Source organism: Limulus polyphemus, unplaced genomic scaffold (assembly GCF_000517525.1).
Source record: "Limulus polyphemus unplaced genomic scaffold, Limulus_polyphemus-2.1.2 Scaffold230, whole genome shotgun sequence".
NCBI classification, from domain to species: Eukaryota; Metazoa; Arthropoda; class Merostomata; order Xiphosura; family Limulidae; genus Limulus; species Limulus polyphemus.
In genome coordinates, this window is record NW_013665840.1 from 449,454 (window position 1) to 475,702 (window position 26,249).

The window sequence follows — 26,249 nt, forward strand, 5'->3', positions numbered from 1 at the left end:
CACATTAGCAAGCCAAAAACAACAAAAAACTCAATGAACATACTATCATTTAGAGATTCATAAATGTATTCTTAATTGTTAAATCTAAACTGTGTGATTAGGAAAACACTAACATCTTTCAGCTCATCTGCCAAATCAATGTAGTCAATCTGGATTTTTGTTTCCTTTTCATAGATTCTCTGTGTATTATGACTCCCAGAGATATCTGTAGATTCATCCTGCTGTGATGCATCTTGGTCAATGTCCTTCATACTTCCTCTCTTCATGGGAATGATAATGTCTTCAAGCTAAAAAGCATAAACACCCTTTTATATAACATTATCTAACTGGCACCATTTCAAGTCACAGATAAAATAATACATTTGGAATATTAAAACTGTCTATAATATACTACATTTTGATAAATAAAAATAGTCCTTGAATCGTCTTAATGTATACTCTTTCTATCCTATCAGAAAGTACCTTTTTTCTACTCTAGCAGAGCCTGTGTTAGTCAAGCAGTACTTACTGTCTACTCTACATGAACTTGTGTTGATCAGAAAGTACCTTTTTTCTATCCTACCAAAGCTTATGATGACAAAACAATATTTTTTCTCTACCCTACAATAGCTTGTGTTTACTAGACAGTACTTTCTTTCTATACTACCAGAGTCTATTTTGATCAACCAGAATTGTGTGGATCAGATAGTATCTTTTCTATATTCTAACACAACCCGTGTTTATGAGACAGTACCTTTTCTCCAGAAGCTTATGTTGATCAAACAATATTTCTTCTCTATCCTACAAAAGCTTCAGTTAGTCAGACAGTACCTTTTCTCTATCCCATCAAATCTTGTGTCGATTTGACAGTACTTTCTGTCCATTCTACCAGAGCCTGTGTTGATCAGACAGTGCCTTTTCTCTATCCCATCATATCTTGTGTCGATTTGACAGTACTTTCTGTCCATTCTACCAGAGCCTGTGTTGATCAGACAGTGCCTTTTTTCTATCTTACCAGAGCTTTGTAGTGCCAGTATTTGTAAAAGTTGAAATATTCTATATTTACCATGGTTTATATAATAAATGTTGAAAATTACATTAATTACTATTGAATAAGTACAGTAAAGCCAGTATTGTTATGCTTATTATTATTCTTTTCAACCTATATATGTGGCTATGATTTCTCAGTGAGTACCACTTTTGTTGGTTGTCACCTTCATTTACATTTGGAACTTACTGAATGTTGACAGCCAAGAAATTCCCATTATCATGAGAAAATGAAAGTTTTATTTAAGATATGCATCCAGTGACAGTCTCTTTCCACAACACTTGTTCTCTGCTTGTAATCTACACTCTGTATGTATGTATAAATCCCAAGTGAAACAAGTGCATACATTATAAAGAGAAAGAACCTTAGTGTAATGGTGAGTTTCAACTCATTTTTCACAAGTACTAGTATGTGGTAAATGTTTATTCTCAATTAAATTGAGATAATAAATCATGTTATATTTTCTGTAATGAGAGATTTAACTTAAACAAGTGTGAGATATTTTATGTAGGCCTAATAGTTACAAGTACCCTTTTCATTATGGAATTAGGCATATAGAGAGTGTTCATTTGACAAAATCTACTATTAACTCGGAAGCTCTGATATAAAGTTGTGCTCATGACCACCATCACCCCCTGGAGGTTCAATTTGGAGGAGGAATCATTCTGAAAACTTGTATCTTTAATTAACTTACATCCTGGTAGGTTATTGTTGAAAACTACTCACCAGATTTCAACCAAATTTTAACCAAAGGTAACCCTAGACCATCCTCATATAACTGGTGCTCCAGAGCTTGATTTTTGTATTTGCCTTTTAGTTATAAAGGGAATTTGGGGGGAAAATTAGCCTCATTTATATTATTGGGTCAAAATGAGATGACATTATACAAACATGATCCTTATGGGGGTCAATCCTATGACTCCTTTGTATTCCCTTCTGATAGTTATTTTGAGGACTACAAGTAAGTTGTGATGATATTTTAAACACCAGAGTCTAATCAATTTGGCCATAAAATAATTGAAATTATTGTAACTATGTGTTAGTCACTGTCAAGTTGAGCACAAGGTCTATACACATCTAGTTTCACTTAGGTATCCTACATAAAACAGGATTTGTTAAAAACTATCCTTTCAAACAAGTACTGAAAAACTGATGTAGATGTATTATTCTTTCTAAAGAAAGAATCTTCACAATTGTTAGATATGGGAAATTTAAGTATTCAGTTGGAGCAAATGCTTTATATTTCATAAGTGTTCCCTTCAGAACTTATGTTTGTCTTAAACATTCCTAGGAAATCATATGTGAGGTTTCAGAATATCTTCTTAGACTGGCCCTCGAGTCATGGTCTTTCAAAGATCCTAGTAAATATAGGCTAAACTTATGTGTTTATCAAAGTGTACTTCTTCACTTCAGCAGACCTTGTAACTATTGGCAAGGATTAAAAGTATAATTTAGGTACTAACAGTCAATGTGAAGATGTAAACGAAGTTATTATGGCACTACATTGTCATATCCATTTTAGATCCAAGTGGTACCCAACAAGCCAAAACATGTCAGATCAAAGTGGTACTGGTTCTTCTTGTGAACTACTTTACAGACCAAAACATGTCAGATCAAAGTGGTGCTGGTTATTCTTGTGAACTACTTTACAGACCAAAACATGTCAGATCAAAGTGGTACAGGTTCTTATTGTGAACAACTGTACAGACCAAAACATGTCAGATCAAAGTGGTACTGGTTCTACTTGTGAGCCTCTTTACATATCAAAACTTTGATCTGACATGTTTTGGTATGTAAAGTAATTCACAAGAAGAACCAGCACCATTTAGATCTGACATGTTTTGGTCTGTAAAGTTGTTCACAAGAAGAACTAATATCACTTTGATCTGACATGTGGTACTGGTTCTTATTGTGAGCCTCTTTACATATCAAAACATGTCAGATCAAAGTGGTACTGGTTATTCTTGTGAACTACTTTACAGACCAAAACATGTCAGATCAAAATGGTACAGGTTCTTATTGTGAACAACTTTACAGACCAAAACATGTCAGATCAAAGTGGTACTGGTTCTACTTGTGAGCCTCTTTACATATCAAAACATGTCAGATCAAAGTGATATTAGTTCTTCTTGTGAACAACTTTACAGACCAAAACATGTCAGATCTAAATGGTGCTGGTTCTTCTTGTGAACATCTTTACAGACCAAAACATGTCAGATCAAAGTGGTACAGGTTCTTCTTGTGAACATCTTTACAGACCAAAACATGTCAGATCAAAGTGGTATTGACTCTTCTTGTGAACAACTTTACAGACCAAAACAAAGAACTTTAAAGGCTTTTAGTAGAGAACAGTACAACACAATAGTTCAATTGGTCATTGGATCATTGACAAAAAACTACAGAACAGAAATATATTCTACAGTAATATTACACATCAAAGCACAATCCTGATGTGCAGCATGACAACTTGCTGTACAAAGGAAATCAAGTTGTAGTTTAATAGTCATATAGTAGTGAAAGCAATTAAATGCTGTGGTGCTTGAACACTAATGTACTCTTTTTCCTTTAAAGATACAAGTATAAGTGAGGATTGTATAGCAGGAGTGCTGCAGAAAAATATTAAACATTAGCCAATGTTTACAAGTAAATTGATTTTAAAATCTGTTACCCCAAAAATAGTTAGAGGGCATTGGCAAATTGGTATGTTAAAAATGGGGACAGATGCTGTTTTTTTTCAGAAAGCATCACTAATATGTAAAACTTTTGTAGTATTTTCAAGATATATGATCTTAAGGGAATTTGCTGGGATATTCCTTGAACACTGTTGCTCCGTTACATAAAGTGTGACAATGGCAACAAATTTAAAGATGTTGAGAAAATACTGTAAAGAAAAGTTGTGTAAAACGTAAGGAGCACTACCATCCCTAATCACAGAGTAAGATGGAATGATCACACATTACACTGAGGCAAAAAATATTACACACTGAGTCATAAAAAAAAAGAGTTGTGACAGGATTGAGGCAACACAAGAAACACAAGGGCTTCAAGGTAAAAGAAAAATATACTGCATCTATGAACAATGTTAGAGAAAGAGTAAGTAAAATATCTTCCAGTATAAACAGATGTTACTATGTGAATATGGTACATTTTGCTTGCTGTTGTTTTACAGCTAACATCAAAACAGGGAGTCAGAGCAAATTTAAGAAATTGAAAGGGCAAAAACACACACAATGTGAATAAATGTGAGCAACATGACCAACATTAAGCATAAGCATCAGAAATGTATAAGCATAATCTTAGAAAAATGATAAAGACAGGGTGGAAAACCATGTCATATTCCATGACGGAAGCTTTCAAACCATAACGGGTTTATCTAGTGACAGACTTCCACCTTTTATTACCAGTTATCAATGTCAGGTATTTACAATATGGTAGAAGCTCTTCATGAAGATGCAGTCAGGCATTTATCTATGTACAAATGTATGTATAAAGTTTCCTGACTAGAAACTTTTAATCTCACATACATTCAATGAAACATACAAAGATAATCTGATCTTCTTAGCTTTCTTATGCTTAGAGTATTACCTCTAAATAGTTATAGTATCTACAAATAAATTTGACCATTTACAAATCAAAACTTAAACTGGATGTTTTGAAAATGATTGGTTATTATTTTTTTTGAAAACCAAGGTGATGTACATGTACACATACTGTGAAATGTTTTACCTGACCTTATCAGTTCACTATAAAATAAGGAAAGTCTTTGTCCAGAATACTAGACAGTCATAATTAAGGCCATAGATGAGCCAAGGAATGACACAAGCTTAAAGCAGATGAACAGAAAAACAAGGAAGGACTGGGTAATGAACAAAACAATAGTGACAACAATCTTGCTTTGCCAAGAAGTCAATACAGTGATAAAGAATACTACAGAATAGGCAATGAATGTTACAGATTTAGTGCAGAAGAAAAGAAATTGTAATTTTTCTCAAAAGAAATCTAAAGTATCATTTAAGTGTATCTGCACATAGATCCACGTTCCAGATACACCTTACAACATGTCAATTTTTTTTTTCAGATCTGTTGTTTAAAAGATTCTCACCTTTGCATTCACATAACTTCTCTCATTTGCCATATATTCCACGACCTATCAGTTCACGGAGAATAATTAGAACCCTGAGAAGTCATAATGGCTTGGTTAGGTTCATATGTTAGATTATCAACAACAGTAGATGGATTAATTCACTGTTTTTTGCAAGAGAAATTTAAAGCTGTTGGTTCATCCTCAGAATTTTTGGTGGTGACAAGCATAAACCTCAATATCATACATTGTCATAAATAATTGCATCAGAGTATAATCATGTTGTAAACTGTACAAGTGATTTTAGTGTTATTAAAATATACTAGTCTACCAATGAATAAAAACATGTTATTTTACTTAGTACATGTTAATGTTTTGATTTTAACATACCAGTACAAATAATTGGGTGTCTGGCAACTCTAATATATGGCCATGAAGTTTGTTTGTTCTTATTAAAATGAATTGAACTGAATCAAGGCTTGAAATTAAATTTTTGTTGTAACTTGATTTTATGCTGGATTATCATGACACATATTTTTAAAATTGTTAATCAGAATGTTTATTTAACATATGTAATCAGTTGTAAACCCATTTTATATTAATTTATATTTACTTTTTTTTACAATATTTTACAGTATTTTCTTTGCACCTTCATTCTATATGACATTGTCGATTCATTGACAGAAGGACATTAGAATTGAGTAGAAAACGTGTGAAACATTCAAAGGAGTGCTTGCTTGTCTTGAGGGTGAACATCACAAATTATAATCATCAACACCATCATTTCCAAGGAAGAAAGTGCAGACTAGTTCTATCCTTCAGGGTCAGTCCTTATCTGCAATGCTCCCAGCTGCCTGTATCATTTGTAAAAATGTGAATCAGTTCATTATAAAACAATATCAGACTACAAGGGATGTGATAGTCTAAACCCAAAGTGTTACTGAAAGTAGTGAATACCTTCACATATTATAAAGGCATATAATAGCTGTGGTGTACTGAAATTTACATTAAAATAATAAAATTGGAAAAAAGCCCATGTTTTAAGGTTTGAATGATATGATAAAATTCATTAAAGTTTAAAATTAGCCTTGCGCAGCACTCTATTTACAGTTTATGACCAATTTATCTGTAAATTACAAATAAGGTAAAATTCAAATAATCTATATGGGCCAGGCTTTCTTAAGTGTCCATTTTTCAACTGGAAAATGTTGACGAAAATTTTCCTATACGTATGATTTATACAGTTTGTGAAAATATCACTACTGCAAAACCTTGTGCCAAAAATCTAACACTCGGGCTACATACTGTCATATTTTTCCACCTTGGTGAAGATGACCACTGTTGTTCACATGTGTTCTCCTTTACCAGATTATCTTGTACCTAGAATATAAAGGCAAACAGCAAACAAATTGTAAGGTTTCCCTTCTGCTGCCTGTTTTCTGTGATAATATTTCAACTGCTGACTTTGTTTACCATCCATTCTAAAAATACAAATATGAAACCCATCACTGAAATGCATACTACCTCTATATATTAGAATTTCTACAGTAAATCCAGCTATAGCGGGCTGATAAGAATAGTTATTTTGTATTAGACTATTTCCACAAATCATAAACGTAAGCTTTTATTATAATGTGGCATTATACTAAGAAGTGCAAAGCATATATTAGGAGTTGAATTAAAATGGTGATTCTGTGAACTCCTTTACATGCATCTCACCATGTCCCTAATTATTGCTTTGTAATTTATCAGTCATTTAAACCTAAAACAACCACTACTCAACTATTTGAATGCAAGTTATACATTCAAAGAGATACACACCTGTGTTCAAAGACTTTTCTTGCAGGAAAATGACTAATACATTTCCAATCCACTCTACCCTAATCATCTGCACATGGTGGAAATGAAATGAGGTGGGAAAAGCATTATGCATTCTATATATTCCACTATGAAGCAAAACTGAAGTGATGGAGAACACGTAAAGAAGTTCACACAATTTCATGTTCAGTGATTTTTATTGAAGAATGCAATTTACTATTACTCTATCAATTATTGATAACAACAAATGTTTTGGCTGTTGTGTGTAATGATATAAAAAAATGACATAATTTGAGTATCTACACTAGATATATGCACGAAGAAGATCACGTGCTCAAAAAAAACTAATTTTATTACAAGCTCCAAGTGGACATACCGAAAATATCTCTTGATACCTTGTGTTTGTGGTATGATCAAATCAAATTATATACTTCCCAAATTGATTTTTAGATCTAATCTTTTTATTTACTCAAAAATTTGTAATTACTGTCTTGAAAATATACAACCGTAAAGGAGAACACATGATTATGGCAACAAATTATTTTGGATATTTTTATATGTGAAAAAGTAAGGAGATAATCAGCTAATAACAAATTTTCAAAACATAAATGTTTACTAATTAATCACAATAAAGGCTTGGGTAATACTTAAAATTTTTGTGTTTGTGTTATTCCTTTGAAATTAAATTTTTCTGCTGGCAACATGCTACTTTTAACACCCCACCATTGTTCCTTGGTTTGCTGGAAAACTTAACACAAACTCAAGATATTATATATGTTTGGAAAGCTCTGTCCATTGCCTATCATTTAGAAATTATTATATGTTTGTGTACAGTATGTACTCAAAGAAATTTGCCCCAGAACACTGCAACATCAAATTGGACACTTAAGAAAGCCTAGCACATATACTGGCAAAATTCATACTGATTTGACTTCATTCTAATTATTACATGATATGCTTTTAAAATTTCCTTTTTCCCGTGGTATATTCATTATGGGTTTATCATTATGGCATAATTAAATTTAATTAATGTAAACCAGCTTTTAAAATAATTTTGATACTTATGAATGAGTTACTGAATTTACAGACAGCCAATAGAGCCGCATATCTCCATCTATATGTTTTTATTGGAACAATAAACATTAATGCAAAAAATTGCAGATAGCAGAACATGAATATATTACACAGAGATGTAGTCAAAAGCAGTGCTCCAGATAATTTCTGCCATGATCATTATGGTACTGATCAAATTTTGCCTCTATCAGTATCTGTCAAAGGAGGCCAGTAATTCAGTATCATGGACAAGTATCTGTATGCTTGTTTATGTAGCAATTGGATAATTTACATTATAAGTTTGTGTGGAGTCATGAGGCTTGATAGGATTAGAAATGAGAGGATTCGAGGAACAACTAAAGTGGTGGAAATATCGAAGAAAGTTCAGGAGAGAAGTCTGCAGTGGTATGGGCACGTGATGAGGAGGGAAGATGATTATATAGGCAAGAGGGTTTTGGATATGGAGGTGGAGGGGAGAAGGAAGAGAGGAAGACCAAGGAGAAGATGGAAGGATTGCGTGGATAGAGATATTAGAGAGAAAGGCCTTGTTGGGATGAATACGAAGACCGAGGAGAGTGGAAACGTGCTGTCAAAAATAGCGACCCCGTATAGATATGGGAATAAGCTACAGAAGAAGACATTATAAGTTTGAACGTGTCAATAGTATCTTATTGTGTATTAGGCCTCAGGAAAGTCCTACAAAATCACATTTATTTCTTTTTAATTTTCTTATTTCTCTGTTTGTATGGTGTGAAAGCCTAGCCCTTCTTCTATCCCATATTGTAATCACAGGACTGGGATTGTACAATGAAAATTCTGGTCTTAACATTACAATTCTCATTAAACAGTCTATCTTTTCTGCCTTCATAGAGTATCAGGATTTTGTCTTGAGCCTGTTTTGTACAGAAAAGGCTTTTTCACAATTAACACTTGTTACGCAAAAGCATAAAAAACCTACTTGACACAATTTCGACATGTTAGGAAATTAATCACCATGCTGTTTAATAATCCAATTTACATAAAAGTTCAGTTTGAGTTTTTATATGTGCCTTTCAATGTGCCTTTGAACCTAGGCCATTCTCTTTGTACCAAACCGTTTTTGTTAAGCATGTGCATCACTTCAGTTTCAATGTTTTTAATAGCATCATTTGAAGTTTTTGGGAGTTTATTGGTTTCATATAAATTTGCAAAATCACTAATAGCCCCATCTGCTAGATCTTCATGAAAAACAGAAGGCTCTAGTATGGATCCCAGATTATGGATGATGTATCCACTTTGTTGAGTAAGCCTATCAGTTATGTTCTGATTAATTCTATACATCTATTTATCAGCTGCTTTACTTCTGAAGAAGCCCCTTCTGAAAACAGAGAGTTTTAAACCTTTTACACACCTATCATTTTGTTCCAAAGTGATCACCATTTCACTGTGACTTTCACCACCTTTCTTTAGCTCATCCAATCAAGCTAAGTTGACTCAACTAGTGGTCTATTTGACTGAATGTTAACATTTTCCTAAACTGAAAACGCATTTCCAATAGATATTTACCTTCTCTCACAAAAAACTTTCTTGACTTATACTGCCCTCCATTGGCCCAAATCTTTGCTCATTATTAGCCTTGATACTTCCACTTATCCTCATGTACTTTGGGTGAGAAAAGTAAATAAAAAACAACACACCTGTGTGAGACTGGATCACTTCTGAGCCAAGTATACTCTTCACCCGTTAGTAATGTGTTGTCAAAAGGGTAGAAACATAAGGAGTGACCCCAAGAAAAGTTACAGAAATAATGGGTCCCCTCAGTGTAGGGTGGCTAGGCCATGAGAGACTGTAAAGGGGAGTTCGACCTCAACCAACACCTGGAGGCATCTGGAACAGTACATCAGTTTTTGTGGTAGGAGGAGGGTCCTCCACCTTTCTCCTCAAGAATGGGTACTGCCAGGGAAGAGGAGCTTCCATACTAAGAACCTACCTCTGCAGGTGCACACTCTCAACACAACAAACGTCAGATTCAACGGAAGCTGACAGATGGTAGGTAGGTGGATGGCCCAGGTGGGTGTTTATCTCCATCCAAAACTTGGTGAAATTGGGATTTTTTTGTCAGTTTGTGGTAGGAGGGTATCCAATCTTAAACCTACGGGACTTCATGTGTCTTGTCCAGCTACAAGCAACACCAGATCCACTGGGAACCAACATCCAGTGGACGGCAGCATGTGGTGTATTTCCAGTCCAAAACCTGGTGGCATTGGGAATTTACAATCCAGTCTGCGGTAAGAGGAGGGTAACCATCCAAACACATGTGAGGACTTATGTAGCTGGTATGGCTCCAATCAACACTAGATCCACTGAGAATCAGCATCTGTCAGATAATAGGAAGGAGAGTGCCTCAGCTGGAGTGCTACATCCAACACCTGGCAGCATCTGGAATCAAACATCAGGTCTGCAGTAGGAAGAGCATCACACCCTTTACACTGGCATAATGTCACCACCCTACTCTCAACTGGGTGGGATTGTGCACACTCAGGAGGACAGGCCTTCATGGTTCACCACTCCAGCAGCTAGGAAATAGTAAGTGGCAAGGACTCCTATACTCCACTAGATGATGGAGGGAAATAGTGTATTGGAGTGTCCAGTGGACCTCAGCACTAGAGACAGTGCAATGGGTGACTACAATACCCTATTTTGAAAAGCAGAATGATCATGTTGAGAGAGTGCATCATCCAACACCTGGTGGCATCTGAAATTGTACATAAGATCAGTAGCAGAACGAGCATCAAATGCCACAGATCATTAGAGATGGGCAGCTATCCCATGAGGTATTCCCATGAGCAGTCCTGCAGAACACACCACCTCAATGGAGGGCATAACATGACCTGGTGATGTGTTATGATATTGTATGTTGAAAGTAGAGAAAACATTGATGGAGTTGATCAACCAACAACTGGCAGCATCTGGAATTGTATGTCAGGTCTGTGGTATGAAGAGCCTCAGTGTCACAGACTTTTAGCACAGTATATGAACAAAGATCTTACAGTGTGGAGTTAAGACTAAGTATACCTGGTGAGGCACCAATTGCTACAGAGTGGGATTCAAATATATGAGAAAACCCCAGTAAAGAAAATGGAGTACTTACCACTCACATAGAAACAGAGGAGCTCAAAATGGCAACTGGAGGACGACGAAATCCCTTGGAACAAGAAACATCCAGTTGGCGGGGATAATAAGCAGTAAAAGTATGGGGAGTGGTACACATACTGGCAGTAAATAAGTCCTCCAACAGATGAAGGAAATGAGCAGTCAGGGACAGGACGAGGTGACGAATACAAAGAGAAGTACTCAGAAGAAACAAAACTAATCTGGAGAAAGGAAAAAAATAAGCCAGGCGAATCTACTGACAAATCCTACCATAAAGGGAATTGGATAATGGTCACGAAACCGGGAATGATTCCAAGCAATAAACAATGGAAGAAACCACCATGGAATGAAACAGTGTGCACCTTGTTATGGGGAGAGCCCTGACCAGGCAGAGATAAACGACTTGCCACGTGATACAGGGCATCCAGAATATGATAAGCAAGAACAAGAATATGAAGGCTAGTACTAGTGGCTAACATCAGAGGTGACTAGTCAGAAAACACTACTGCCAACCATTCTTATAAGGCAAGAAGAAAGTGAATTAGAGCCCAGTGAACTGCTAGGAGCCCACAGTGATAGAAAGGCGAGAGGACACTAAGCTTAAAGGGAAGTACCCAGAAAAGGAAACATTATGACCCAGAGGAGGAACATCCAAAAAGGTATTGACCCAATACAGCTAACCAGGCTAAGTTGGTCAGGAAGGAAGGATCAAAGGACATGACCAATAGGGATGAGGGCTTCCTGAGAAGTTACGTACCCAAACGAGAGAGAGAACATCGTGCAAAATGGGAGAAGACTGGGCCCTACTAGGTAGAAACTAAAACAACACCCGAATATGAACGAAGTATTGCAGGAATTGAGGAAAAACGTTTCCACCTTGAACAACCAACCACCCCAAGCTTCTACTCCTTGAAGAAAAGAGGAAGAAAGGCAGGATTGGTTTATGAGGAAGCCAAACATCCTTGCTATGGTGGAAAAAAAATTCCCCTTGGAAAAGAACAAGATAGGCAAAAACCTGGACCATGAAATTGGAAGAAGCTGAGCAGAGGTCCAATGGAGGAGTCCCAACTGAAAACACACAACCCCTATGCACCCAAAGAAGAAAGCCAGAATGCAGGGATGTAGTTAATGAAGAAGAATGCATCTGACACAACACCCTCATCCTCCATAAACCATGAGAGAAAACCCAACAAAGGGCTAATTTCGACCTCATGGTGAGATGTAGGACTAATAAATGGGTCATAACTGACCGAATGATGATAGAGCACCAGTCCATTAGCTTCCAGGGAACAACAAACAGACGGAAATAAGAACCCCAAATATACAGATCTCCCTAGACAATGGCATCCTTGCAAAGTGAATCCCAAACCAACTTCTAAAATCTCTGGTAGGAAACGAAAACCCGAGGAGGAGGGAATGTCAAAAAATGATCAGACCAAATGCAATCACCTCAGCTCCCAAGGATATTTGAGAAATTATTTCCAAACTTGGGCAAAGCAGTTGAAAACATTGTTGTACCATGTCTGATCGAGTAAGAATGTGTATAGATTGTAGAGCAAAGCCACACTGGGCCGATTGCAGCTTCACCATGTGGAATGGAACCCAAAATCCTAGTATTGGAAGTCCATATACATAACGTCACCTCACCGAGGGGACATGAGTCCAGCCACGACCATCCCAGTCTCCTCTGAAGCCACCAAGAGTGCCAGTTGACTCAAAAACAGCTCTCCAAAGACCGATGGCAAACTGCAAACATTCAGGAAGCCAGAACCAACCAGAGGAGGAACAGGAACAAGGGAGTGTGGGATAGAAAGAAGGCCAAGTGAATCTAAGCAACATGGCTGACCTAACCCTGGGCTCCCAAGATCCAGGAATGCCCCCCAAAAATCACCCGGAACCAAACAAAACTGTCCTACTCAAAAACAAATTAAGGGGTTCGATCTCCACTGAGGGACAAGCTACACCACACTCTGTAAGCCTAAGGAGGGAAGTCAGAATGACAACATGCCAGCACAGGGTCAATCACATTATGTAGAGGTCAAGGTATACATACCATCGAACTTAACTGGTCCACAAAACTACACACAGGACTCCCAGTAACCTGAGGGGGAAAAAAAAACCCTAAAACTGACCCCACAGTTCATCACAGAGAAGGACAGGAATAGAATGAAATGAAATGGGAGGTAATGATAAAACATGTCCTACCTGATTTAGTAAGTCTACCAAAAGGAAAGGAGACCTGGACACCTCCATAGAACTGATACATAACTGGAAATCATATGCAGGAGGAAGGAATAGGCAGCTCAAATCCTCATTGTCATATACAGGCAAAGCAGTACAGAGCATAAGAGGACAATCACCAGGTGCTCAGAAGTCTGCAAAAATTCTGCCAACTCCCGGTGAACCAGCTGTTACATCCTGAGCAGATAATGTGCTCAGATGCCATTGAAGTGACAGACACATCAGTTGTAGTAGTTACAGCCACTGAGGTAGAAGTCACATTGAATTACACATATATGAGAAGTGGAGTTGACAGGAAAAAAAAAACAGGTGTAACTCCAACAAGAATTCTCAAAATTGTACAAATTCAAAAATGTACGGTTGAGAGGAAGAAAAAAATACACGACCAAAAAATGAAATTACAAAGTTTGGAAATTAAGCAAAAAAATCAGACTGTAAACAACCAAAAACACATCTGAACTGTAAGACTGCAAGATTATAGAGGGTGATAGTTACGATAGGGGTAGTGTCACAATCTTATTGATGGAGGGTTGCTGCATAATCATTTGCATGTAAGTATGCATTATAAGTAGGAGTATCAAGGTTAGTGCCAAGCAAACATTTGTGCTGATAGGGGGGCAGTATAAGTCAAGAAAGCTTTTTGTGAGAGGGGTAAGATATCATATCAGAAACCAGATTTTACTGCTGAAATCTACAACTTTAGACCTGAATTTCATTGTGGATATCTAACATGAAGCTTGTAATTAAAGTCGTTTTAGGGTTGTTAAAGTATGTGTGTAGTGTTGCATCTGTTGTACCTAGTTCAGAGAGTATTACTACAAAAGAAGGATAACTGCGATACACAGCATCCACTGTACTTCTCATGTTCAACCATCTCACAGTTCATGTGATTGTATGATCTGTAATTCTTTGTCATTCATTGAAAATGCTCTAAATTTCACAGTTTGTACTGCAGAGCTGCTGAAGAAATAATACAATCCGTTGAATTTTGATTTGTAAGTTTTGAGTGGTTTACCGTTTTTGATGGCATCGACATATCCTGGTGCAAGTCTGTGGGCCATGTAGTGTCTGTGTGACAAATTTGGAGAACTTTGAGTTTATTTGCACACTTACAACAGCTCTGTGACCATAGTAGTAGTTCCATCTGTACATAAGCTTACCATTTTTTTCATGTCTACTCCTAATTAATCTAAGGTATTCTTCAAATGTTGAGTAACTGTATAGGCTTTTCCTTCATCAAGCCTTACACACCGTATGTAGGGTGTCTCAACACTGCCTTTATGCACATATTTATACAAATGACTAGCTTTTTTTAAAGTCTTAGATCACATGATTCATCTATCATGACACCATTAAAGTTGGATCTTCAGACGTACCACAATGCCATTACGTAAACAGTTTGACATATTTTTTTGCATTTCATTAATTGAAGTCCAATGTAAATATTTCATTTCAGTTTTCAAACCGTTCAAGGAGTAAAAATGTAGTAGTTTATTTATGGTTTCACTTGGAAGCTCTGACTTTGTACAAAAATAAATTATTCTAAATACTACTTTATCAGAATTCTTCACATACACTCAGATGTACAACCCTCATAATCAAGTTCATAATCTTTATCGCTGTACACCACACACTCAGTTTTTCTTTTTACACTCATTCTTACTGCATCTAAGTGGTTTCTGCTGTCATTGTGACTTTTAATTGCAATAATATTAATATTGAGAGACTCAGTAATACCTATCAAATTCTTCTTTCCAACAACTTTACACTGGTGACAAAAATGGATTTGAGTCCACCTGCTTTTGTAACAATCTCTAGCAATGGGTTTTGTTTTATACAACCTTTAACTGTACTGTCAAGAACTGTACCACCACCTAAAAAAGTTAACAAATTGCATAAGTGTGTCATGAAAATTATTTCTTAACATTTCAAAATTTAATTTGTAATGATAGTTTTTTTTTATAATGCTGGCTCTAAATTTTCATGGGTTAGACTACTGATTACAACTTACATTATTATATGATTAATATCATATAATTTCATACATAATGTTCCTTTTGTAAATGACTCGCAATGTTATTTTCTAGCTGCTACTCACTTCATTGATTAATTTCTCTCTCTTTCTATATATCTATAGTATGCACCAGATTGGCCTGATGATTAATTCACTTTTCAAAGTGTGATAAAGACAGGATTCACCAATCTGTTTTAAAATTGATAATAAGGGAGAGAATTAAGACTTTTCTGATAGCTCATTTGTCATGCAGTGATCTTAAACTTGGCACTCACCTGTGTTATTTTGTTTTCATTGTAACCTTTTCAATTATTTCTTCCAGTATGGAATTAACAACTGAAGTAGGTTTATGAGTTTCCAATGTAGATATAAAAAACTTCTGATTAGTGTCTGTTTTTACTGGGACATCTTGAATGTCAAAGTCAAATTGAAGTTCAATTTCGAAATAGTGCACTGGCATGATATAAAAGACCGTTTAGTTTAGATATTATTGATGAATTTATTTTTGTGAGTGAATATTTTATTATTGTTTAGCTTTTGTCATAATATGAGTTAAAAGCAGACGATTGTAGAAAGTTGTGTTTATAAGTCATTGATGTTGAGACTATCAAACATTGCGTGCAATACATTGACGTTGAGGATATAGAAGGTATGCATACGTTTAAGTTAATGACATATAAATAGTGTGAGACAATCAGAAACAGCAGACAGACAATAGCAAAAAAAAAGATTAAAGTTACAGGCCAAGGAAATGTCTGGCATGAAGTTAACTACTGTAGAAGGGATAGACCTAACAACTGACACAGGCATAACATTTAATATGTTAGAAAAAGACTAACAGGAGATAAAAAAGAAGAATTATTTCACCAAAGCATGGTTCTAAAGTAATTGAATCAGCCTTTATGCACACTGGCAAAAGGAACAGAGGATCTTTAGAAGAAAGAAGACCAAATGATTACGGTATCTCATGCCACAATTGTAAGTGAATCACACACAGAAAACTGGTGTGATACTAATAGAGAAATTAGTTCAGCTTGTCAAGTGAAATTCTAAAGTAATTGAATATGTCTAGGTGGACTTTTGACAAGAAGAGAATTATATATATAGTGTCTATGTTATGCCTATAATCTATATACTGTGAAGAATTTGTTATACATACATTTAACTTGTTCAGAATATATATATTATTTTGAAAACAAGTGAAGTATGTGCTGTTTATTTACCACTGAACTTATTGCTAACAAGTCACAGACACCTACTGTAGAAGAATCCTTAGCTCAACAACAACATAGTATTTATACTGTTAAGAAATATAAATAAAAGCCATTTATTTTGACAACTGGCAAAAAGAATATATATTATAAATTCTGACATGAACTCAGTTGTAAAATCCTAGTATCGGTCTAGTGATATGTTTGGTAAAAGAAGCTGTCACAATGCTTTATTTCTCTTATAGAATGGCTAAGTGCGGAAATAAAAAATTGTGTTGCTTTTACTGTCTTTCACTTTAATTTTATTGATAAAATAAAAAAACAATAGTTTCTTTATGAAAGAACAGTTCAGTAGTGTGATCCAGAAAATAAATGCATCTACACTGTAAAACTAACTGTTGTTTGGCTGATAAAGGATCATCTGATGTTGGATGATATTTGTCCAAATGCTTAGGGGTGACTATTCAGACAGATTTTGACTATTGCAATAGTATTGGATAAACTAGTATTGGACAACAAATTCAACTGTATACCTGTGTGAATATAACATATACATGTATTTGTTTAAAATTAATTCCAAAAAGTGTCAGTTAAACTGAATTATTATTATCATTATGTGGTGCAAAATATGGTAGTCAAAATGTTATTGTATTTGACAAAATACAAGTACATTAGTTACAAATTACACTTTGTGCACCAGTTTTACTAAATAATTATAAATTTGGCAACTGAACATGTGTTATTCTTTTACTTGTATATATATTTAGGTAAAATAAAATATAATTATACAACACATTTTACATGATTTTCAGAGCAGGTGTTACATTTTCCAGAAACAACATAATGGCTCACGCTGTGTTTTATTGCCCTGGGGGACAACTACTCCATACAGCAAACAAAGGAAAAAAAAAGAGAAAACATTTGATAATATAATAAAGGTTTAAACTGTGGAGATAAGTAAGTTGTAACTTCATGGTCAATACAGAAAAGGAAAGAACTGTGTTAGTCAATTTATTTCATGTTTTACAGTCATTCTTTTGATTATTCTTGGATTGTCTCTAATGGACACAGAATTAGGTACATTGTTTATGTAGAGAAATCTCGAGATAAAATATACAATGTTACCAAAAAAAAAACTTTTGATGTTTATTTAAGAGGTTCTACAGATTGTGCAAATAAAATATGAAAACTTTAAAATAAAAAAAGTTATCCCTATCATAAAATTCACATTTTACACAAATACTTTACTAAAAACAATTAATATTTTTTATACAACATACTTTTCACATTTACTAAACGACTGCTAACTTTCATGAAGACACACACAGTAAATTTGGAATTATAGTAATTGTTAAATTCTTCAGTATAGGCTCAGTCCACTGTGTAAGTAACACTGTTAATTATGAAAGTGATACATTTGCTTTTAAGCTTACAGGTGAGTAGAGTCCATAAAATTAATCTAAAACAAAGGGAAATGACCAAGAAACAGAATGAGGAAAATAACCAAGTTTGCAAACTAACAAAAAACATTGATAGTTGAAGGAACTTTTGGCTATTGTTATCAATTCTAAAGTTTACCATCAATACACTGCTATTGGGACATTCATAATCACAATCTATTAATCATAAAAGTTTTGAGACGGCTTGACTGGGTAATGAAAAACTTTGTTATAACTGTACGACATTTCGACAAGATTTTGTACTTGGGGATGACAAAATCTTTTCAAAATGTTGTACAGTTATAATAAAGTTTTTTCATTACCCAGTCAAGCCATCTCAAAACTTATTTTCTTAAAAGTGGGTTCCTCGTTATCAAGTTTCTATTGATAGTTTGATGTATCATTATACTTCTAGTTGTGGGCCCCCCAGTGGCACAGTGGTATCTCTGTGGATTTACAATGCTAGAAACTGGGTTTCAATACCCATAGTGGGCAGAGCACAAATAGCCCATTGTGTAGTTTTGTGTTTAACTTCAAATAACAAATAAATCTAGTTGTCTTTTTTGTTGTTGTTTTTTAAGCATGTACCAAGTGTTTATGTGGAAAAATTGCCATTTTCATAATGTACAACCAGCAGGCACACCAATTCATATTGTAGCGTATCAATGATAGTATACCCATAACTGATACATGTAAAATAAAAAATTACATATCTCTCTCAAGAATTTATGTGCATTTTACATGCATAAATTAGCTACCTATAGTGGTGGTCATAAGTATTCACACCCTCCATTTGTAACAGTGTTTTACAAATATATTAAGTGTTATAAATATTGCAAAACTTAGACAAAAACAGATGAACTATTTTCAATTATTGTCAAATATATCACTGTAGCAAAGTTAGGAAAGCTTAATTATTATCCTGAATTAAAAGCATATTAACCCTAGTTTTTGTTAGCCTTTTAGATTATAAGTTACCAAATACACCTGCTGCTGTTAAGAGAGTAGTTTGACTTTTTTTTTCAACTATAGTCAAATATTTTCAAATAATATCAACTTTGTGGTACTCCCTCAGTTAACACATAAAAGTTTCAAAATTTCCTTTTTTTTTCAGTTCAATTATGATGTGGTAAGTCATGCAAGGAAGCATATGTTAACTTTGCTTCTTGCTAGGTTTGTTAATTGGCAACTACTAGGATTTCTTGCAGAGAATATTACATGTGGCATCCAGAGATAGAAAGTTGCTTTTTCTGTTGATGAGTTGAATAATGGACTAGGATTTCCCCACTCCAGTGTTTAGTCATGAAGGGATGGAGATCACGTGCAGGAGATTGAAGTGGGCAAATCTTGCTTAGGTTATATTTTGCTTATATTTTTATAGTATTAAAAGAATATTCTACACAGAACTTTGCAGGACTTTTAGATATATATCAGAACTTGGAAATCTTAGAGACTTTGGTAACATCAGTAACTTTTGTGTATCTTTCATCTTAACTTTATTTTAGTTTTATACATGGTGTTGTAGTTTAACTTACAGAGAGGGGAAAGGCACACATGGGACTAGTGAGAGCTCACTAAGGTTTCACTTCCTCTCTCTCTTGCCAATTCTTGCTTGATATTTGTGTGTGTTTTTGTAATGTAAATATATATATTTTTGTATTTGTGCATCTATCAGTGAAGATTCTTTCTTCTAGATGACCCCAGTTTTAAATTTGAGAAATCAGTACACTCTATAGTCTGGCATTCTTTAAACCCCCAATTAATGCTCTGCGAGAAATACCAGAATTTTTCAACTCTGATGTATTTAATTTTTTTTTTTTGTAGAAAAATGACTACATGTTTATTTTTATATATTTTTTAGTTAATTGGTGCAGTTCTGCACTTCAGGTAGACTGTACCCATCAGGGCATGAAGGAGTTAAATGAGAATCATAATGACAGGAAAGCATTTGCTATAAAGCAGGATTTCCTAAAATGTGATTTGCAGAGGTCTGAATTGGAGTTGCAAACACTCTGGAAAAAATCTTAATTTTCTTTAAAATATACAGAAAAAAACTAACAGTATTATATTACATTTTACCTAATAGAAATTAGATTATGACAATTCTTTATAAAGCATCATATATGAATACTTTTAAGAAACAGGATTTTCCTTACCTGTGAAACACAAGAAAAAATGATATAATTGACAAAAAGAATGTGTAAAAAAAACTACAACTACAATTAATACGTTTACAAACATGCTAAAATAAGTGTACAGTTCACATTAAAAGTGTTAAGTCACAGTTCTTCTTTCACATTTTTTATTTGACACAATAGAATTTTTATAATTTAGTAATTTAATTTGTTTTTGTATTTCCATTCATTTTAATAATAAAAAGCTTAAAAAGGAATAATCATTATTTTTAACGTTTCTTTGAATGTTTATTAGATGGGGTTGTGGTGAAGGTGCTTTTTTCTAGGCAAAGAATCATTACCAGGAAAAAGTTTGGGAATCACTGCTATAAGTAACAAGTTTATTTAGCATACTTATATCAGTAAGATTTTGAATGAGTTCAGTATTGGGCGAAATATTTCAATATTTTCCATTGTTATGGCCTTTGTTACATTTACAACAAACTGAGTAATGTTGGTTAGTAAACCATCTCAATCAGGCCTAATTGGGCCTATTGTTCAGAGTCTATACATAAATATTCACTAATTAGATGACCAATTATTATTATGCTCATTTCAGAAAAAAAAAAAAAAAGAGTACAAATACTTGTATATATAGAAAAAATTCATGGTGCAGCATTCATATAGTTAGAAAATAATCATATGTAAAATGAGTCAGTAGAAATGTTGTTATGAGAGCTGCACTGTCTGCTTTTCTTATCAAAGATTTAAAAAAGTTGTTGACTTTCAAGACTCTTGATCAATCTTAGCAACCATATTTGATCAGACTTTTGAAGAGGGATTCCAATGAGGATAGTCAGAATCTATATTTAGTTAAACACTAATGATAACCTTAAATGATTAAATCTAAAGCAAGGTCACACACCTTCCCTGTTGTTGGTTCCACACTCTGGAATAAAGCACCCATTGCGCATCATATTGCACAATCTCTGAACAATTTATTACCAATTTTGCCATTTGAAGTATCAACCTTAACCTGTTGGTGCCTAATGTTTGGTTAATGCATTTTGAGTTTTTTGAATAATCAACAGGGGAGAGTACTTATGATTTTGCTTGGACAAAGAAGCAATGCAGTACAGAAATTTATGTTATTATGATTATCAAAGATTATCTCATCATAATGTAGAAAGTTAACATTTCCAATAGATACCTCAACACACAGGTTAGCTATTTTACTTGTACATTTGCCTAATGGGTTTGAATACCACTAGCCTTGAGGCAACTTCCACCTAATTTCACATGTTTTAATATTAACCCTATTGACACAGATTAATGGCCATCTCATCACATTTGACTTGCATTCAAAATTTTATTCAATTACTATTTCATGAATTTCTGTCAGTAAGTATGGCATAAAATTGCAGATTATAATTCAAGTTTTAGTATTATACATTATTTAATTTCTTAATCTAAAAGTAAATATTAAAAAAGACTTAAATATTGATTATTGTGTGTCACGTGGTATGTTGAATGCAGCATTGGTTCAAATTAGATGTTTGTGATGTCCAAATACAAAGTCTATAGTTTCTTACGAATTAGGAACTCAAATTACCAATATTGACAAGCTAGAATATAAAAAAAGCACCTCATATATTTTCTTTTTGCTGAGATATTGCTACATTTACTGACTCATCACAGTGGCAATGTCCACCTCTGTCCATTTTTGGAAACACTTGCTTACATATACCGACTTCTGTCTATGACGTGTGAATAACCAACTGAAAGCTCAGAATGTCTCCCTAGTGGCTTTCTCAGCCTTTTGAAATATTTGGGTGGCAAAATCTTTCTTTTTATGCTAGATTCCAAGCAGTAAGGTAAGACTTTAGTGAGCTTGAAATTTCATATTTTTTAGACCCAAATACAGCTTAGTTACTAAACTTGATAAATCATAGTAGAATTCTATGGTAGTGATATAGTAATTTATGATTTTGGTTATTTCAAAACGTGTATATAAAACCTATCCTCCACATGTGATAAGGCTTAGTAACCAATGGCAACAAGTACAAAGGTCATAACTAGAAGAATTAATTGTTTGCTTTACTTCTTTATTTACTGTTCCATGTTTTAAGAAAAATAACTTTAAGAACTTGTTTCTAAGTATCAATAATCTATATACATATATAATGTATAATAACTGAAATGCGACTGTAGTTTACAAAATACTAGTCTACTAAAACACAGCAAAGACAGGTCACTTTGTAAATACTATAGGTCAGTTTTACATTCTTGGATACAGTAACATGAGTGCACATGCACCAAGTCATTGCAACTTCTGTAATGTTAGCCAGGTATGGCTGAAAGGTCAATATAATAAAAAATAATAAATATATATAAATGTATAATGTTATGAGATTTAAGCTATTTAGACTAAATATTTGTGTTTTTGTGTTATAATATGTAGTCATTCTAGAACAAAAAAAGCATAATTTATATTTATTTCCTAATTTTCCGTACAGAGATTTGATAGTGAAAATAACAGATAAAATATAAATTTTGTCTTAAAAAACATTTTATAATTATCTGGATGTTATAAAAAATTTTGCATGTGAAATTTGAAAATTTTCTAACGCATAAAAGTATTTGGAATCTTACTATCAAAATTACTCTGCATGTTGGATAGTCCACATTTAAAAAGAAAAAAGGCAAGAGAAAAACATTACTTAAAAAATCTTGTAATGTTTACTGATAACCTGCAAAATTTCATGAAGATATGCTTACTAATTTAAAAGTTATAGCATGAAAACTATAAAAAGCAAAAAATGGTTACATAGTTGGTCCCAGGGACTGAGCCCATGTTGAAAGAGTTAAATGTACTTGCATGATGATATCATCATGCAACAAATGCCCTCGAACAATAGGAGAGCAACATAACCTCCATGCACTTGTACTCATAAGAACTACATCCTTTGACGAAGCAAGACAAAAGTTTTCACTGGAAGTGAGGAGTACGAGTGAGAATCTATCAGAAATACATTTGCAGATGTGGAAAATGTTAACTTCCAAGATGATAACTCACCTCCTCACACAGATTAGCTAGAAACCCAGATTAGGTGGAGGTGCCATTGCAAAATTTTACTTAGATGAGCTCCCTTCAGAAAGCACCCACAGGGTAATCCACACTACACTGACAGTGTCACCACTGCCCCGCTTTTCACTGTATTGTGCTAAGCCCAACTAGTGAGAATTCTCTATGGTCCACCACCCCAGGGGCTAGAAACTGATAAGTGGCAAGGACCTCCCATGTTCCACTCAATTAAGAGGTGAGAATTTGCATTGGGGAGACCCTGAGAAGTGCCCATATTCCCATGAGACCTTCAGCCAGAAAGGTCTTTTACTGGAGACAGTGCAATAGGGTGACCCTATTTTTAAAAGCTAGTAAGTGTGAGCAAAAGAAGTAGGCCAAACACTTCCCTGTGCTAGCTTTTTTCATGATAGTCCATGGAATAGGTATGATCTGGACAAATGAGTAAATATGCCTGCCATGAGAATACCTCATGTGGTCTTGTGGAACTGCCTGTCTTGCAGTAGGAACTGGAAAGCCTGAGCAGATGGTATGAGCAATTTCTGTTATCTTGGGTCAATGCAAATTTTGAGTAAGTATACCCTGGGAGACAACATCGACCACTTGGTAGGATCCTATGACATTAAAATGGGCTCTAAAAGGGAAACTACTTACTTATTTAGAGATGGTGGGTCAAGTGAAGAATGGTGATTGGAGGAAGTTGAAAGCCTTTAGGAGATGAAACAGCCACATGATGAAGAGAAGAAGGGATGAAGGTGTAGGGTATAGTCCACTAGCCTGCCTGGAAGATCTTATCCAATGGTTAGCAAAAATGGAGAGCAAGAGAATGAGTGAAGTGAAAAACTTGTTGTGAAGAACTATGGAATAGCCTGCAAACATTTGCATCCAATGATGTATATACCAACTGTAGAAGTTGACAGACCAATCCAGTAAGGGTAGAAGGAGCAGGGTAAGAAGAGATGATGATGGAGATCCTGAAAGGGAAAGGTACATGATAAGTAACATTGAACACAATATAGTAGGCAGTCCAGGTCTGAATAATCATAGAGGTGAGAGATAAAAGGGAGATAGCAGAGAAAGTATGGTCACCCTCCTGAGCAGCAGAAGTCTTAGGAAACAAAACTGATCTGGATAAAGGAGTATACAAGTATAATGAAAAAATGAGAAGCACCAATTGCATAGATATCTGAATGATGGTCACCACAGGTGAGAAGGAGGAGAAAATAAGTCTTAAGAGAAAGATGGTATAAAGAGCAAGAGGCCAATGGCTCTAATGGGCCACAAATGAGAGAGTGCAAAACCATACTGAAGCCCAGTCAGGCATAAGAGTAGGTTAAGGGGGTTAGTAGAGAAGAACAGATCAGAATAACGAGTAGAGGACAGGAGAAGAAAACACTCTGCAGTACCAGGAAAGGGGAAATGTTGAGGATAATGCCATCAGATAACCAGTAATGGTAGAGACCAATAAACTATGGTTGAATAACCAAGTCAAGATGGTAGAAAAATGGTTTATAGTAGGCCGGACAAGAGGAATGACATAGAGACTAATGATGACAGACATGCCATTTACATTGATGTACTGACAAAGTAGAAGGGTGAAAGGAATGAGACAAGAAAAAGGCTACTTCATTGAAGAGTCTAGCTCGATAAGCAATAGACCAGACAAATCCCATAAGTGAAGAAGGAGAGACAATGTCCCTTGATAAAACAAAGATGTGTGAGGTTGAAGCAAAAAGAGAGGGATATTAGACAGAGGAAGAAGAAGTCTGTTTGCCAAGTAAATGATCAGAGGAAACTAAAACTGAGCTGGGAAAAGAGGTGCCACCAAAAGGACTCTGCAAGGGGTGTTACGAATCAAGGTGAAGACCGGAGGTAGAAGACAAAAATAAGGATATTCCATATAGAAAAACGTGAGACCAGTCCTAGCTGAGGTCATCAACAGCAAGAGCTGAAGGATGAGTACCTGCAGACTAAAAGAGAGGAAGCTTGGAGTTGAAAGGAAGTGGCAAAGGCATCTATGAAGGGTGTGCTCAACTGAAAGCAAACTCACAAAAAATCCTACATATATACATACTATTCCATAGAGACAATGCAGTTTGGTTGAGAGAGGTGGCCTGAAACAAGGTTCATGGTTTCCAGCACATGACAAGCAATCAGACAAATACAATAAGAATGAGCCCAAAAAAGTAGGTCTAAAGTTTGAAAACAAAGGGTCCTGGAATGGGTGCTCCCTTGATGGCTGATGTATGAAACAACTGTTGAATTGTTTGAATGGATCATGACCAAATGATCCACCAGAAAGGGTAAATAATGGAAGCATGTTCAGTGGATAGTAAGTAGTTCAAGCACATCTGTCTGAGAGAGCACAAGTCCTCTGACCAAAGGCCTGAAAGCATACTGTCATTCAGAGAGGTGGTTTTGAAGTGGCCCAGCTACCAAAATAGTTCCTCTAGTAAAGAAGGAGGCAAATGGACAGTCAAGACCAATGGATCTTATGCAACATTCCACTGGTCTTGCAATGTCCATTGGAGGAGTTGCATGTGTGAGCAACCTAAAGGAATGAGTGGTTCCAGGGAAGCCAGAGTCCCCAGAAACCTTGGTGACCAAATACTTCATAGCTCACAGGAAAAGGGGGGAATGCTGAACTTAGCTGAGATGAGGGTTGAAGAAAACTTTGAGGTGTCAATGATATTAGGTGGGCACAAGAAAGGACCTGGATACCTTGACAAGCCACCCCAAATGAGCAGTCTTTTGGTGAAGAAAAGTATGAAAGGAGGATCCTTTCTGGAAAAGAAGTAAGAGAAGCCAATCTTTCATGTAAAAATGTAAATGTAGGCCCAATCCATGGAGATGGTGAGAAAAGGCTTTCACAATGTGGTTGAAGAAGTAAAGGGCTGATGCAGTGCCAAGAAGAAGAGCACAGAATTGGAAGATGAGATTCTGGTGGATGGAACATAGAAATGCCTAGAGGATGGAAGAATCACAATGTAAAGGAATGCATCTGAAAAGTCAACCTTGTTCATTTGGTTCAGGTGAA

General features: G+C 35.1%; 1 protein-coding gene across 7 annotated transcripts in view; it reads right to left on the reverse strand.

Annotated features, from left to right (window-relative positions):
* The window catches only part of LOC106478602 (structural maintenance of chromosomes protein 1A-like), a 160,082-nt gene that overhangs the window by 23,852 nt on the left and 109,981 nt on the right, over nucleotides 1-26,249 (reverse strand). For all 7 annotated transcript variants that reach the window (XM_022382210.1, XM_022382209.1, XM_013939157.2 and 4 more), the window contains one exon: nucleotides 114-287. In XM_022382210.1, the coding sequence (XP_022237918.1) occupies nucleotides 114-287 (174 nt within the window). The remainder of the gene's footprint in view (nucleotides 1-113; nucleotides 288-26,249) is intronic.